Consider the following 14,730-nt stretch of genomic DNA (forward strand, 5'->3'; position numbering starts at 1 on the left):
TTTTTATCAGCCACTTATCCATCTCAGGGTTAATTTTTTTAACGTAGAATATATCAAATAATATCACCACTTACCGATACTGGCACACCATAGACTGATAACATGAAATTAGTGAATATTACCTGAATAAGGGAATCCCCGGACCAGGAACATTTTTCTCTTTTGTGACTTTTCTCCCTTTAAGGTAATTCAGCCTAACGCGAAACAGACAGCAAAGGCAGGTTATTAAAACGTGCATATGATTGGTGCGGTATTAACAAAAGATTGCGCAACCGAAAGATAAAAGCATAGCTGACAATTGAGTTGAAATGCTAACTCTCTTCAACTGAATTCCATATGTGAAACTGCCATAACATTCATTATGTGTATATATATTACTTAGTTTTAACACTTTTACGAATTTTAACATGTTCGGTTGAATTTTATTGCTGCCTTGGGAAATCGAACTCATATACATCTAATTAGTAACAATAGTTTTTAGTTAGATACTGTGTTTGCCCATGCAACATATGGTTTTGTTTCAGTCTATACAGCATAGTTGCTGTATGAGGGGACATGTGTTTGGTGTGTTTTTATCTCAGTTGTCTCTAATTGCACTATTTGTTGAGAAATATATTACACAGACTGCTCATACCTTATTCACTGGCATAATAAAAGTACTTGTTTTTATTGCCTCCGCAGTATAGTGGCTGTTACGGGAGGGCATGTTGTTTACCACTGCAAGCGAGTTGCTATCTCCCCACATGAACTTGTTTAAGCTTTTTTTCATGTGTGAAGTATATGCAAAACTTTTATTGGTAACAGAAAACTAGCTCGGGTGATAGTGATAATATAAAACGAGTTTTGATATCTATATAAAGTCAATATCAACAGTTCTTGATATTAAAATATAAAAAATAACAAAAAAGAAATAATAAAAGTTAAATATGTTTCTTTTAAAATAAAAAAAATTACTTAGTCTTAAAATATTTTAAATTTGTTTTCATTATTTCCTCCCTCAACAAAACCTACGGCCCCCAAGGGGGCCGCGGCCCACAGTTTGGGAAGCGCTGCTCTAGCCCCCCCCCCCCCCCCCCATCCATGCTGCCTCAAGTAAATATCTTTAAGTAGGTATATAAATTTCTTTCCTTCCTGCCATGTGATCTTTCTTCCTTCCAGTCTATATCTCCATAGTTGTTGAAGTCCCCTATAATAATCAGTCGATCTGTACTCATTGTATTAATTTGCCAATGCATGTCTTCCAGATCATCCGTGGAACTTCTTGGCCCATAGCAACAACCAACTGTATATTTTGTCTCACTGACCTTAATCTTACACCAGACTGCTTCAAATTAACAGCTACCCTCCTGCCTATCTCCTATTCTTTTTGGCTGCAATTTATCCACTGTCATCACCAGTATCCCTTTCCCCCTATCCTATCTTCCCTATACTAAACCCTTCATGTTCTATCTCTGTAACTACATCATCTGCTGTTAGCCAAGTCTCACTAATGCCTATGACTTTTGGTAAGGTTGCACTAATCAATGTCAAAAACTCCTTCCTCTTGTTTCTAATACTTCTGGTATTAGTATATAGAAACTGCAGCATCCCTTTAGTCTGCCACCCATCTTTGCTTCCTGAATTGATTATGCTATTCAATATTTTTGCTTCAGAAACTAGATTTCCCACTTGGTCATAATCATACTCACTTGCCTAATGTGTGGATTCACACAAACTCACCTGCTTCCACCCTGCTTTCTTAAGTTTTCCTGAATTTGCACTTAACATGCTCAGCGACAAAGCTTTCTAGATATCTAATATCAAAGTCATTTAGATCCTACATGCAAATCCTTCTTTCCATCAAACACAGACCACAGGTGAACAAATCCTACATAATTCCTTCTGCACAACCTACATATAGACTCATTAGCAAGCAACACCCTCCTCCTTAGTTCTCCTCTGTCATAGTGTAGTAGGAGACTTACAATCTTCATCTTCTCGCTCTTCAGTTTTTTCTCTTCTAACAACTCCCTTTACATCCTCCATCAGAGAATACTTCTCTCCTCTCAAATCATATGTGCTAACCAAGATAATCATTTCCTTCAACTTTCCTTTTTGCATCTTAATGGTGTGACTAATATCAAGAATTTTTTCTCAGGGAAATACGATTTTGTCACACTTTCATTAAGTACTCCCCTGATCATTGAGTACTTATCCCGTATATAATTTTCTCCTCAATATGTTTTTCTTGTTTGTTCATTTGGTTTTTATTATTACTTTGGACTACCTGCTTCTTTCTCTTTTCAGCCCTGCTAATTGCCTCTTGCCGCTTCTGTAATTTTTAAATTTCGTGCTTTGTCCTGTGAAGGATAACATTCAAGTATGATAATTCTTTATTAATGTCCATTTTGCTCTCTTCTATTTCATGGCTGCACTTTCGACATTAATAAAACCATTTTCCATCCAGCCATCAGTACTGTCCATTCTACTAACGTTTGTTGCATTTCACCTAATGGGCACTCATTTTTGAAATATTTAGTACACTCTCTCTCCAGTTTCAGTTTCTTTCTACATATCCTTTAATTTTCTTGATGACTACATTTCACACATACTGCACTGTACAAAATTCCTCAAATTCAAATATCATATTTTATAATATAAACTTATATTTATTAGCATCAATGAATTACCAAGCGCTTGTCAGAAATAAGGCACTACAGTCAACTGTTCAAATTGTGATAAGAAAAAGTAATGTTCTAACAGCGTCTTCTAAAGCTAGATAGAAATAGCATGGATACTTATTCAGATTTGATCTTGAAACTATATCCAGAATTTTGAATAAATTAATTCATCCATACTAAGTTGAGATTAAGGAAGCATTTCATTGCTTTGGCTGCCTCTTCAGACATAGTCTTTTGTAATAGCTTTTGTAAAGGCATATTCCGGTTCAATCTTCTGCTATCCCTGAATTCCCATAATGATGGTAGCATATAGAATGTCAGTAGTGCATAGGGAGAGCCTCCAACCCTGTGGCCAGGATGATAAATCAAGTGGAGAGTTGAGTGGATGATTAGAGATATAAATCAGGCACTGAAAAAAAAAAAAGAAGATAATGATCACCTTTTTTTTTAGAAAAAGGTGATCATTATCATACTCCAGAGCAGTACAAAGTGCATGCAAGTAACGACTAGTATGATAAGGAAAGGCCAAATCAGATTTTGAGAAAATTAACTAAACAGGATAGAATAAATTCAAAAGAGTTTTTTTTGCTATGTAGCAAGTAAGAAGAAGAATGATTAGGGAAGGATGACTAATCAACACTGAAGGTAGGAAGGTGACAGAAACAGAAAGAAATAGTTGAGTGATCACTTTGCAAGAATGTATCATCCAGCCTGCGATCCTGCAGTTGCTGTCACCTTTCCACCTTCAGCATCGATTACTCATTCTTCCTCTTACTTGCTACATAGCAAAAAAAAAAAAAAAAAAAATGACAAATCGACATCAGAGAGTAATATAGGGTGGAGTGAATCTAGAAGAACGAGGGACTAGTGGAATGCATCAGTGGCTCTCTGTCCTAGAGCTTTAATTCGTATATTAATGATATAAAGAATGGTTTGAGGGTGGATATTCAGTTGCTTGATGATGATGTAAAAGTGGTGAGGGCAATAGTTGATTAAGATGATGTAGATATTCTGCAGGATATCTACATCAATGCCAATTTAAATAAATTGGCATTATAGGTGAAGGATAATGTAAAATTATGCACTTTGGATCAAATAAAGATTCCATACCATTTATTGCATCAATGTTATTGGATTGTTGGAAATCGAAGAGACATGGGAATTGGTTGTAATGATGTACATCCCTCCTTATAAGGCTATGATTAGGTCACATCTTAACTACTGTGCACAGTTATGATCACCTAAGTTTCTTGGGATCAAGATATGGTGGAGAGGATTTAGAGATTAGTGACGAAGCTGGTGACAGTCTGTGGAATGCTTCATATGAAGAGTGTTCGAAGGTGTGTGGGTTGCAAAGTTTAGTTGATAGGTGGAAAAGAGGGGACAGGAGAGACACGTAAGTTATTATAGGGGTTGGTACGATTCACACGAAAGAATGTCAGTATTTGATAGAGAGAATTGGTTCAGTGGAAGTTGCGTAAGAGTGTGATTAGTAAGAATGTGTTGACTAGATTTTTTTGCTTGGAGAGTGGTGAATGAGTTGAGTATCCTGACAGTGAATGAGTTGAAGAAGAGGTATGTAAGATGAGTACTGATATGCACTCCTGTTTGCAAATATTCCTCTTGAATATTTTCTACTGCTGTTCTAGTTCTGTCACTGTTTGTTTCATTTAACAGTATTTCAAAGTAATTACTCTGAACATCTCAATTATCTTCAGTTTTCTGTGTCACCTTTATCTGATTCCAGTACAGTATTCTTACCTTTATTTCTATGCTTTTTCAGTAGCCTCCAGAACATTTCCCATCTTCTTGATATTTATCTTCTATATTTTTACCAGTCTTCCCATGATTTATTTTAGCTATGTTTTTCTCTGTATTCTTTTAGGGCATCTGCCTTATTTGTTGGTAATATTTTCATCTTTTCCAGCCCTGCTTTTTTTAACTTCTTGTGTCCATCATAGTGTTCTTATTTTTCTATCCTAGCAAACAACTTCACCACATGCATCCCTAGCTGAATAAACCAGTGTGTTTTTCATAGTTTGCCACTGAGACTCCAAGGCTTGGTTTTTGTTTTCAAACTTTTTTTTTTACTTATTTCAACTCTAATTCCTTTTAAAACTTTTCTTTTTTTTTTACATACTCTTTTAATATGATATTCATTTTCATCCTACTTAAAACCGAGTGATAATCACTTCCAATTTCATATTCTCTGTATATGCTTGTATTCTGAACCAGCATGAAGATATTACTGTTAACAATAAGATAGTTAGTTACTGAAGCTTTTGTTATTTCTTGTGTCTGCTCTCTCCACATGAGCTGATATACATCTTTATGTTCGAACATGGTGTTAGTAATGACTAGCCCATATTCTGAGTCAAAATCCAGCAGGTACTTTCCATTATTATTAGCCTTGCCCTTTGCTCCAAAGTTTCCCAAAACTTCTCTAAGTATAGTTGTATTCATTTCCTATTCTGCTGTTTAGATCTTCAACAAAGACCACATTTTCTTTTTACTAGCTGCCTGCTCTAATGACTTAAATTCTTTCATTTCTTCTGGGAGACCATAGGCACAAATAAGTTTCAATTTCAATTAATGCTGCATTTTTACACAGATTATCTAGATGGTTTTGTACACTAGAATATCATCTATACATAAAAATATAACGGAAAAACTCACGTAGAAAAATTATTTAATGGTATAATTTTCGCCCGTGTGTCACAGGCATCTTCAGTACAATTAGGCACAAAAATTAAACATTAACTGACAATTCCAAAAAGCGCCACCTAAGTAGCTGGTGTAAGATAACTAAAAAGGTCAATAACTTTCCTAAAAAAAAAAAAAAAAAAAAAAAAAAAAAATTAATACAATAAAAAGTTAGGAAAGATTAGCTGATTTGTAAAGTACTATCTCTCATAAAGGGGACAGACGTAAGCCGTCGGATCTGTTTAAGTTAGGAGAATGAAGTAGAGTTTCACATGCTTCTTTATAAAGGCGTTCCATGAGAAACTGACTTTTGTGAAGAACTCTTGTCTTTTTCCAATGAACTCTGTGTCTAGTGAAGATGGCATGTTCTGCAAGTCCAGACTTTTCAGGTTTAAAGTATTCAATATAAGATTGGTGTTCTTCTAGCCGAATGGAGGCAGATCTTCCCGTTTGTCCGAAATAACATAATCCACAAGAGCACGGAATCTGGTAGACACCTGGATGATTAAGATGTGGAAGCTTGTCCTTTGGAGAAGCGAGAAAGGTGGAGATTTTTCTAAAAGGTCGAAAGGCAACAAAAATATTCAGTGGTTTTAAAATTTTTGCTATACGTTCACTGATGCCTTGTATATAAGGGATGGTAATGCGCGTTATTTCCTCTGTGTTTGAAGAGGGAGACATATTAAATCTACTCAAAGTTCTTTTAATGAAGCAATTCTTATAGCCATTAGATAGAAAGGAAGAAGTTATATATCGTATTTCTTTCTGTAAAAGATCGTCTGTAGAACAAAAGGAGTGGGCCCGATGAACCAGTGTTTTAATAGTTCCTGCCTTTTGACTGGGATGGTGATGAGATTCCGCATGGATATAATGGCCTGTATGAGTCTTCTTTCTATAAACTGAGAAATGTAGGTTACCATCTGGTTGGCGAAGAATTAGAAGATCTAAAAAGGCTAACTGCTTATTTGATTCTACTTCTAGGGTAAACTTGATCCTAGGATGAAATGCGTTTAACTTATTGAGAAATTGTTGAAGTTCATCAGAAGAGCCATTCCATACAGCAAAAATGTCATCGACATATCTGAACCAATGAGTAGGTCTGGGAGAAATATTGTCAAAGATACGTTGTTCAAAATGTTCCATAAAGAAATTGGAGATAGCAGGAGAGAGAGGATTACCCATTGCTGTTCCTTCAATTTGTTGATATAACTTATTTTTAAAAGAAAAATAACCAGAATTTATTACAAAATCAAATAAGTTTACAATGTCTGAAGGAAATTCCTGTTGTAGTAATTCAATACTTTCCGAAAGAGGCACATTTGTAAATAAAGAAACAACATCTAAACTGATCATGATATCAGAAACGTCCAAATGAAGATCTGAAATTTTATTTTTAAAATCCAAAGTATTTTTTATATAAGTATCAGTTCTTCTAGTTGAAGAGGAGAGTAAATTAGATAAAAATTTTGAGATTTTGTAAGTTGGGCAACCTATACAATCTACGACTGGTCTTAACGGAATGCCTGGTTTATGAACTTTTGGAAGACCATACAATCTAGGTGGACGACCGAAGAAGGTTTTAAGTTTTTTCTTTTGATCTTCATTCCATGTAGATACATTATCTATAAGAGAATTAAGTCTCTTCAATTGACTCCGGGTAGGATCCGATGTAAGAGGCCTATAAGTTGAATAGTCGCGAAGTAAAAGAGACATTTTTCTCTCATATTCCTTCCTATCTTGAATCACTACAGCCTTCCCCTTATCAGCTTTCGTAATTATTAAATTATTGTTATTCTTCAGTGATTTCAATGCTTTAAATTCAGAGTAAGAAAGATTAGGACGAGGAGGCTTGGCATGAAAAAGAATTTGTGCACATTCAAAACGTAATCTGTTGGCTGTTTTTTGGGATAAGGATCGAATACCCCTGTCTATGTTATGAAAAAAATCCATAATAGGCACCTTATTCGGCGTAACAGCGAAATCATATCCTTTTGATAAAACAAAACGTTCACAGTCTGTTAGTGGACGTCCGGAAACATTTATGACTACTTTATCTATATCAATAGTATTATTACTGGATCTAGGTAAGCTGACTAGTGATTCAAATTTGCGTTTCAGCTTGTCACGAGAATCATTGAAAACCTTTAAGTAAGAACTCGAAGATATGCGCATTATAGTAGTAAAAGTTTCAACAGTTAAAATAGATTCCAGAGCAATTTTTATATCCATAATTTCTCTATTTAAGATGGCAAGAGATTTTTTAGCTTCGTGTAGCTGAATATTTAAAAGAGACTTACTAGCTTTGAAGTAGATCCGATGAGCTTTTGGGGACCTAAAAACTTCTTTTATTTTACAACAGGTTGGAATAACCTGGGCCATCTTACATCGTTTAAGGAATATCAATCTGTTAATGCATTTGGCCTTCTTTATCAATACTTTACCGTATCTAGCAGATTGTCTGGAAATAGACTCTCCGTGAAGTCTAGCAATAAGTTTTAAAAGAGGTAAACCGTGAGTAGACATAACTATACATAAAAATATAACGGAAAAACTCACGTAGAAAAATTATTTAATGGTATAATTTTCGCCCGTGTGTCACAGGCATCTTCAGTACAATTAGGCACAAAAATTAAACATTAACTGACAATTCCAAAAAGCGCCACCTAAGTAGCTGGTGTAAGATAACTAAAAAGGTCAATAACTTTCCTAAAAAAAAAAAAAAAAAAAAAAAAAAAAATTAATACAATAAAAAGTTAGGAAAGATTAGCTGATTTGTAAAGTACTATCTCCCATAAAGGGGACAGACGTAAGCCGTCGGATCTGTTTAAGTTAGGAGAATGAAGTAGAGTTTCACAACATCGTTTAAGGAATATCAATCTGTTAATGCATTTGGCCTTCTTTATCAATACTTTAAATATTCAGCTTACAAAATCTCAAAATTTTTATCTAATTTACTCTCCTCTTCAACTAGAAGAACTGATACTTATATAAAAAATACTTTGGATTTTAAAAATAAAATTTCAGATCTTCATTTGGACGTTTCTGATATCATGATCAGTTTAGATGTTGTTTCTTTATTTACAAATGTGCCTCTTTCGGAAAGTATTGAATTACTACAACAGGAATTTCCTTCAGACATTGTAAACTTATTTGATTTTGTAATAAATTCTGGTTATTTTTCTTTTAAAAATAAGTTATATCAACAAATTGAAGGAACAGCAATGGGTAATCCTCTCTCTCCTGCTATCTCCAATTTCTTTATGGAACATTTTGAACAACGTATCTTTGACAATATTTCTCCCAGACCTACTCATTGGTTCAGATATGTCGATGACATTTTTGCTGTATGGAATGGCTCTTCTGATGAACTTCAACAATTTCTCAATAAGTTAAACGCATTTCATCCTAGGATCAAGTTTACCCTAGAAGTAGAATCAAATAAGCAGTTAGCCTTTTTAGATCTTCTAATTCTTCGCCAACCAGATGGTAACCTACATTTCTCAGTTTATAGAAAGAAGACTCATACAGGCCATTATATCCATGCGGAATCTCATCACCATCCCAGTCAAAAGGCAGGAACTATTAAAACACTGGTTCATCGGGCCCACTCCTTTTGTTCTACAGACGATCTTTTACAGAAAGAAATACGATATATAACTTCTTCCTTTCTATCTAATGGCTATAAGAATTGCTTCATTAAAAGAACTTTGAGTAGATTTAATATGTCTCCCTCTTCAAACACAGAGGAAATAACGCGCATTACCATCCCTTATATACAAGTCATCAGTGAACGTATAGCAAAAATTTTAAAACCACTGAATATTTTTGTTGCCTTTCGACCTTTTAGAAAAATCTCCACCTTTCTCGCTTCTCCAAAGGACAAGCTTCCACATCTTAATCATCCAGGTGTCTACCAGATTCCGTGCTCTTGTGGATTATGTTATTTCGGACAAACGGGAAGATCTGCCTCCATTCGGCTAGAAGAACACCAATCTTATATTGAATACTTTAAACCTGAAAAGTCTGGACTTGCAGAACATGCCATCTTCACTAGACACAGAGTTCATTGGAAAAAGACAAGAGTTCTTCACAAAAGTCAGTTTCTCATGGAACGCCTTTATAAAGAAGCATGTGAAACTCTACTTCATTCTCCTAACTTAAACAGATCCGACGGCTTACGTCTGTCCCCTTTATGGGAGATAGTACTTTACAAATCAGCTAATCTTTCCTAACTTTTTATTGTATTAATTTTTTTTTTTTTTTTTTTTTTTTTTTTTTAGGAAAGTTATTGACCTTTTTAGTTATCTTACACCAGCTACTTAGGTGGCGCTTTTTGGAATTGTCAGTTAATGTTTAATTTTTGTGCCTAATTGTACTGAAGATGCCTGTGACACACGGGCGAAAATTATACCATTAAATAATTTTTCTACGTGAGTTTTTCCGTTATATTTTTATGTATAGTTATGTCTACTCACGGTTTACCTCTTTTAAAACTTAGAATATCATCTGCAAAACAGATGATATTGTAGTGTACAAAGGCAGAGACTTCATATACCAATAACAGTACTCTGGCATGTTTCTCTATTGCTTTATTCCTAGCATTAGATATGATGGGAAGGACTTCCCATCATATCAAAGCTCCTTTCCTCTAAGTTTTATGGTCTTGCTTATTTTTGAGGCTTGAAGTGAAATAAAAATTGTGTGCTAAGCTATAAACTTCTCCCTCTTTCCTTATGCTTGCATTAGTGCGTATGTCAGACCATCATGAGGGTATCTGCTGCTCCTAGGCATGCACTGTTTTGCCACCCCAAAATTTAAGAAAATATGTAAAATTAAAAACAAAAATGGCATTTTTATGTTCGATATACAATTTTGCCAGTTTATGCTGCCTACACACACACACATGCTCACCTACACCCCTTTCTTGAAATTAGACCTAGGTTTTCTGATTTTGTACTTGTTAATTGATAATATATATTAATTGAGTACATATTTAACAATGTTTTATGTGGTGTATTGTTTGTGCGAGTGATGCATTTATTTTAATATTCAGTTTTCTAGTATATAACTGTTACATTTTTATTATTATTGTTAAAAAACTCTTATATATACTTTCCATAACTATAATTTGTTCTTCCTTCTTTTTTATACTTTAGGTCCAGCCATTCCCATGGATCCTGCTGAAGCAGCTCAAGCCATTTTCCCGTCCATGGCAAGAGCCTTACAAAAGTACTTGCGCATCACAAGGCAACAACCATGGCACACAATGCAATCTATTTTGGACCACCTGGCCCTTTGTCTCAGTCATGACATGAGTCCAAAGGCTTTTCTGGAGAAGTATCTCATGCCCAGTCCTGTACTGCAAAATGACAGGGAAAACAAACCTGTCCAGACTTGGGCTTTGGTTTGTGATACTCTCTTGTCTCGGCCTCTTGAACCAGGTTGTATATTCATGCTTCGCCAAAATGATATTTCACTTCTTGCCACTGTTTATCGACTGCCACATTTTAGCATCACAGAAGAAGTAATTGATCCAAAGAGCAACAAATTTGTGCTAAGGTTGAACTCTGAGACCTCAGTATAATAAACATTCATTTTGGGCTTCATGTAATGCAATTTTTTTATTTTAACCTCTAGCCTTTTGATACTGGGTTCAGGATTATAAAGAAACTACTTTTTTATAAAGAACAGTGCTACCTATACAAAAACTCAAGGCTCTGTGCATGTTGCTTGTAGTTAGTGTTGTTTCACTAATGGTGTTAAAACATTTGTATATTTTATTTGTATATGCATGGACCATATTTGACTTGTGCTGCTGTTGCATTTTGTATCCAGTATGCTTTAGTGAAATTTTACAGCAATTGTAATCACTGCAACTTGTTTGGTACAACCGCTAAAATTCTAATAGATGTGTAGTCAGGCACTGGAAATTGAAATGCGTGTTTATTACAACTGTCAATAATTTGTATCAAGCATGGTTCATATAGTAATATTCAGAACTTAGACTAGGGCTATTTTTGTAATTGTTTGCAGTTTGAAACAAAATATAGTGGGTATTACTTATCTTTACTGGTTTCCATACTTTGTATAGTTTCTGTAGATAAATTACAATTTTCCAAATGGCTTCATATTGTAACAGTGGATGTGGTATAATGCTTTTAAAAAAAGCTCTAATTTTAATTAAAAAAAGCTCTAATTTTAATTAAAAAAAGCTTTTTTAAAAAAAATTAATTATTAACATATATGGAATATTAAAATATTCTTGTTTGGGTCCAGTATTTCATATCTTGATATTTGTGAAAACTGCACATTGGATACTAGCAATGATCTATATTTTACCTTCATCATCAGGATTTTTGTAGAAAATAATTTTAATCTAATAATGCCATTAGCATAATATTATGCTAACAGCATTACTATTATTAATTCACAAAACTGCTAATATTAGTAGTTTTTTGAATTATTTAAGTAGCCTCTTATTGGCTTATAAAAATTATTTTTCTGGTATCTGCTGGATTAAACAGATACCAGAGTAACTGCATCTCTTTATATAGTAAGAGCTTTATTGGTATTCACAGCAAAGTATGCTGCTTTTCTTGGACTCACTCCTACTGTTGATGATAGAAAAACACTACTAAAAGTAGCAGCACTTTTACTATCATGAATGGTATTGCAGTCACGCATCTTATGCCTTTAGTACTTTTTGGTGTGTTTATTTTTTGTTGTTCCCACTTATGAACAGTTGTAAGTCTTTAGTACATTAGTACTGTGAGTGAGCTAAGTATTTTTTATTCCATTTTTTTAAAATTAATTTTTATAATTTTTTTTTGTATTTTTTACATAGTCTGGAAACTTTGCTCTAGAGACAAAACATGGAACTTTTTCAAGCCACTTCAGGCTTGAAAAAGTTGAATTAAATATGGCAGTGGTCTTGCAAACATCAATTCCTGCGGTGGGATTTGAATCCACGACCTGTTTCCTGGAGAGTGGATAAGATAACCACTCAGCCAACTAGGCTGGCACGATATATATATAAATTTTTTTTGGGTGGGAAAGGAGTTTCATTTTGAGTTCTGTTGTGTAGGAAGTACCAGAATGAATTGATGAATTCACTTATCAATTTATTTTTTTGAATGCACATACCATAAATTCCTCATGCTAACTTGTATGTTTCTATCATATCTCCTTGGATCCTTCTGTTTCTCTAATATCCTTATTCCTCAAGAGTCCACATTCCCTCGATCTTCCTCCCTGTGTGCATTTCTATAGGCCATTATCATCATGTCACCAATTTTTATATCTTTTCAACTGTCAAAACTCATATCTGCACATGATTATTCTCCCAAAGTGTTGATAAAGCATGTATCCAACATGCTTTATCAACACTTTGGGAGAATAATTTTATCCAATGCCATTACTTTAACCACCTTAGCAACATGGCCTTAAATTTTGACTACTTATTCTTTTTCCCATAGTCCACAAAGAACTGTTGAGTAGACATCGTAGGAAATATTCTTCATAGAAATCTTATAATCAGTCCTTGATTGATACTTTGATTTCAGCTCTGTGAGTGAAGCACCTGCCTAATTTTTTTTTTTTATGTTGTCTCTTCAGTTCATTCTATTTCTGCTTCTTTTTCGAGTTCCTGGAATAAGTCCTTCAAGAACTTGCATAAAATGGGAGACCATTAGATCTGCTGATATGATCAAGCTAGACGAGTTATTTCCTTTGAATCTTAGTTATATCTCTTAGACTGATGAAAGAACTGATTATTTTATTTCAAAATTTGTGACACAGATTTGGTGTATGGTATCTTTAGTAGTCATCTATAGTACCTCATTTCAAATGCAGGCAATCTCTTTTCATCTTCTTTTAGGGTCCAAGTTTCACTCCATATAGAAGTGAATTAACTGTGTCAATAAAGTTTAATCTGTTTTTAATGGTAAGCTTATTTTGTGTCCATAGCAGTTTTAGTTTTTGGACTTCTGCTGTTGTTGCTTTTGCAATTTTTGTTCTAATACCCTGTCTTGATCTTCCATCTTTATTAAAGATATTGCCTAGGTATTTAAAGTGATCAACTTTTTCTGTGGGTGTATCCTCAGATAGGATTTTTTTCAGTTTCTGCCACAACACTTCCTTCTCAGTCAGTACAGATATTTGTCATTGTTTTTGATTTTGGTGTACTTATGGTTAAGCCATATTTTTTTAAGAGCATAAGCTGACTTTTTGATGATTTCCTGAAGATATGATTTGTTTTCTGGTGGGTTATTATCATCAGCAAAAACTTAAATTTTTATTCTTCTTCCTCCTACCGTCACTCTAATATCACATCTCCAGGGCTTCATTTACGATATTCATGTAAGCAGTTAAATAGCATTAGTGATAATTTGCACTGTCTCACTGAACACTCCATCGGAAAGGAAGTGCCATAATTCTCCTTGATTTCAGCCATCATTTCAAAAGATGAGTACAGGGACTCAATCATATTATTTTGCTATCTCTACTCAATATTGCAGAATTTTTCAAAGGGCATCATGCCAAATAGAAACAAAGCCTTTCTATAAGTCAATAAAACTATGGCACATTACTTTATTATGTTCTGTGTATTTTCCTCCAATGATATGGGGCATAAATATATGGTCAATTGTGCTTTTGTTCTTTCTAAATCTAGCCTGGAAGTCTGAAAAATGATTCCATTTTTACTTCAATACATGAGAGTAAGATGTTCAAAAATATTTTGCTTGGATGATTCATGAGGCTACTTGTCATAAAATTATGGCACTTTTTGCTGTTTCCTTTTTTTTTTTGAAATGGAAATAAGAATTATGTGCAGTATTAGTATTCCACACCTGCTGGCAAATTTTGTGAACTATAGGTTCTCCACCTCCTTTAAGTAGTTCTGATGGGATATTGTCAGTTCCTGTTATTTTTCCTGTTTTCAGTCTGAAGATGACTCTTTCTACTTCTCTAAGCAGGATAATCACTGCTCTCTGTTATCATTGGGACAATTCCCTGCAAGTTTTGTTGGTCAAAGCTCCCATTGTACTTGAATAGTTTTACACCTGACCAACTCTAAACTATATATAAATCCTAAATCCACCCATGTTTAGGATGGTGCACCTAAAACTTCCTTAAAAATCCTTGAAGCCACCTTGAGGCAAGCAGTACAGATTCACTTCAATCTCTATCTCACAGGTGCAGTGTTTCAGCACTGTCTATTCTACAGATACTTCCATGGTTACTGCTTCAGTGCATTAACAACTATAATTTTTCCACTTTCTGTTGCACCTGTTAATACAAGAGCAGTAGCTGCCCAGCATCCCTTTATTGTACAGCTGCAAACACCTCAAACCTGTTTCCATTCTTT

The 14,730-nt window shown here is 34.4% G+C and overlaps 1 protein-coding gene across 1 annotated transcript in view; it reads left to right on the top strand.

Moving 5' to 3' along the window:
* Nucleotides 1-11,397, top strand: part of Vang (Strabismus domain-containing protein Vang) — an 81,197-nt gene extending 69,800 nt beyond the window's left edge. Inside the window, exon 4 of the mRNA XM_090391069.1 lies at nt 10,520-11,397. Within this exon, the coding sequence (XP_090247195.1) occupies nt 10,520-10,947 (428 nt within the window). The 3' untranslated portion in view covers nt 10,948-11,397. The remainder of the gene's footprint in view (nt 1-10,519) is intronic.
* The last annotated feature ends 3,333 nt before the right edge of the window (nt 11,398-14,730 follow it).

The sequence above is a fragment of the Typopeltis vanoorti genome, chromosome 4, assembly GCF_054136105.1.
Source record: "Typopeltis vanoorti isolate ZY-2024b chromosome 4, IOZ_Tvanoo_1.0, whole genome shotgun sequence".
Lineage (NCBI taxonomy): Eukaryota > Metazoa > Arthropoda > Arachnida > Uropygi > Thelyphonidae > Typopeltis > Typopeltis vanoorti.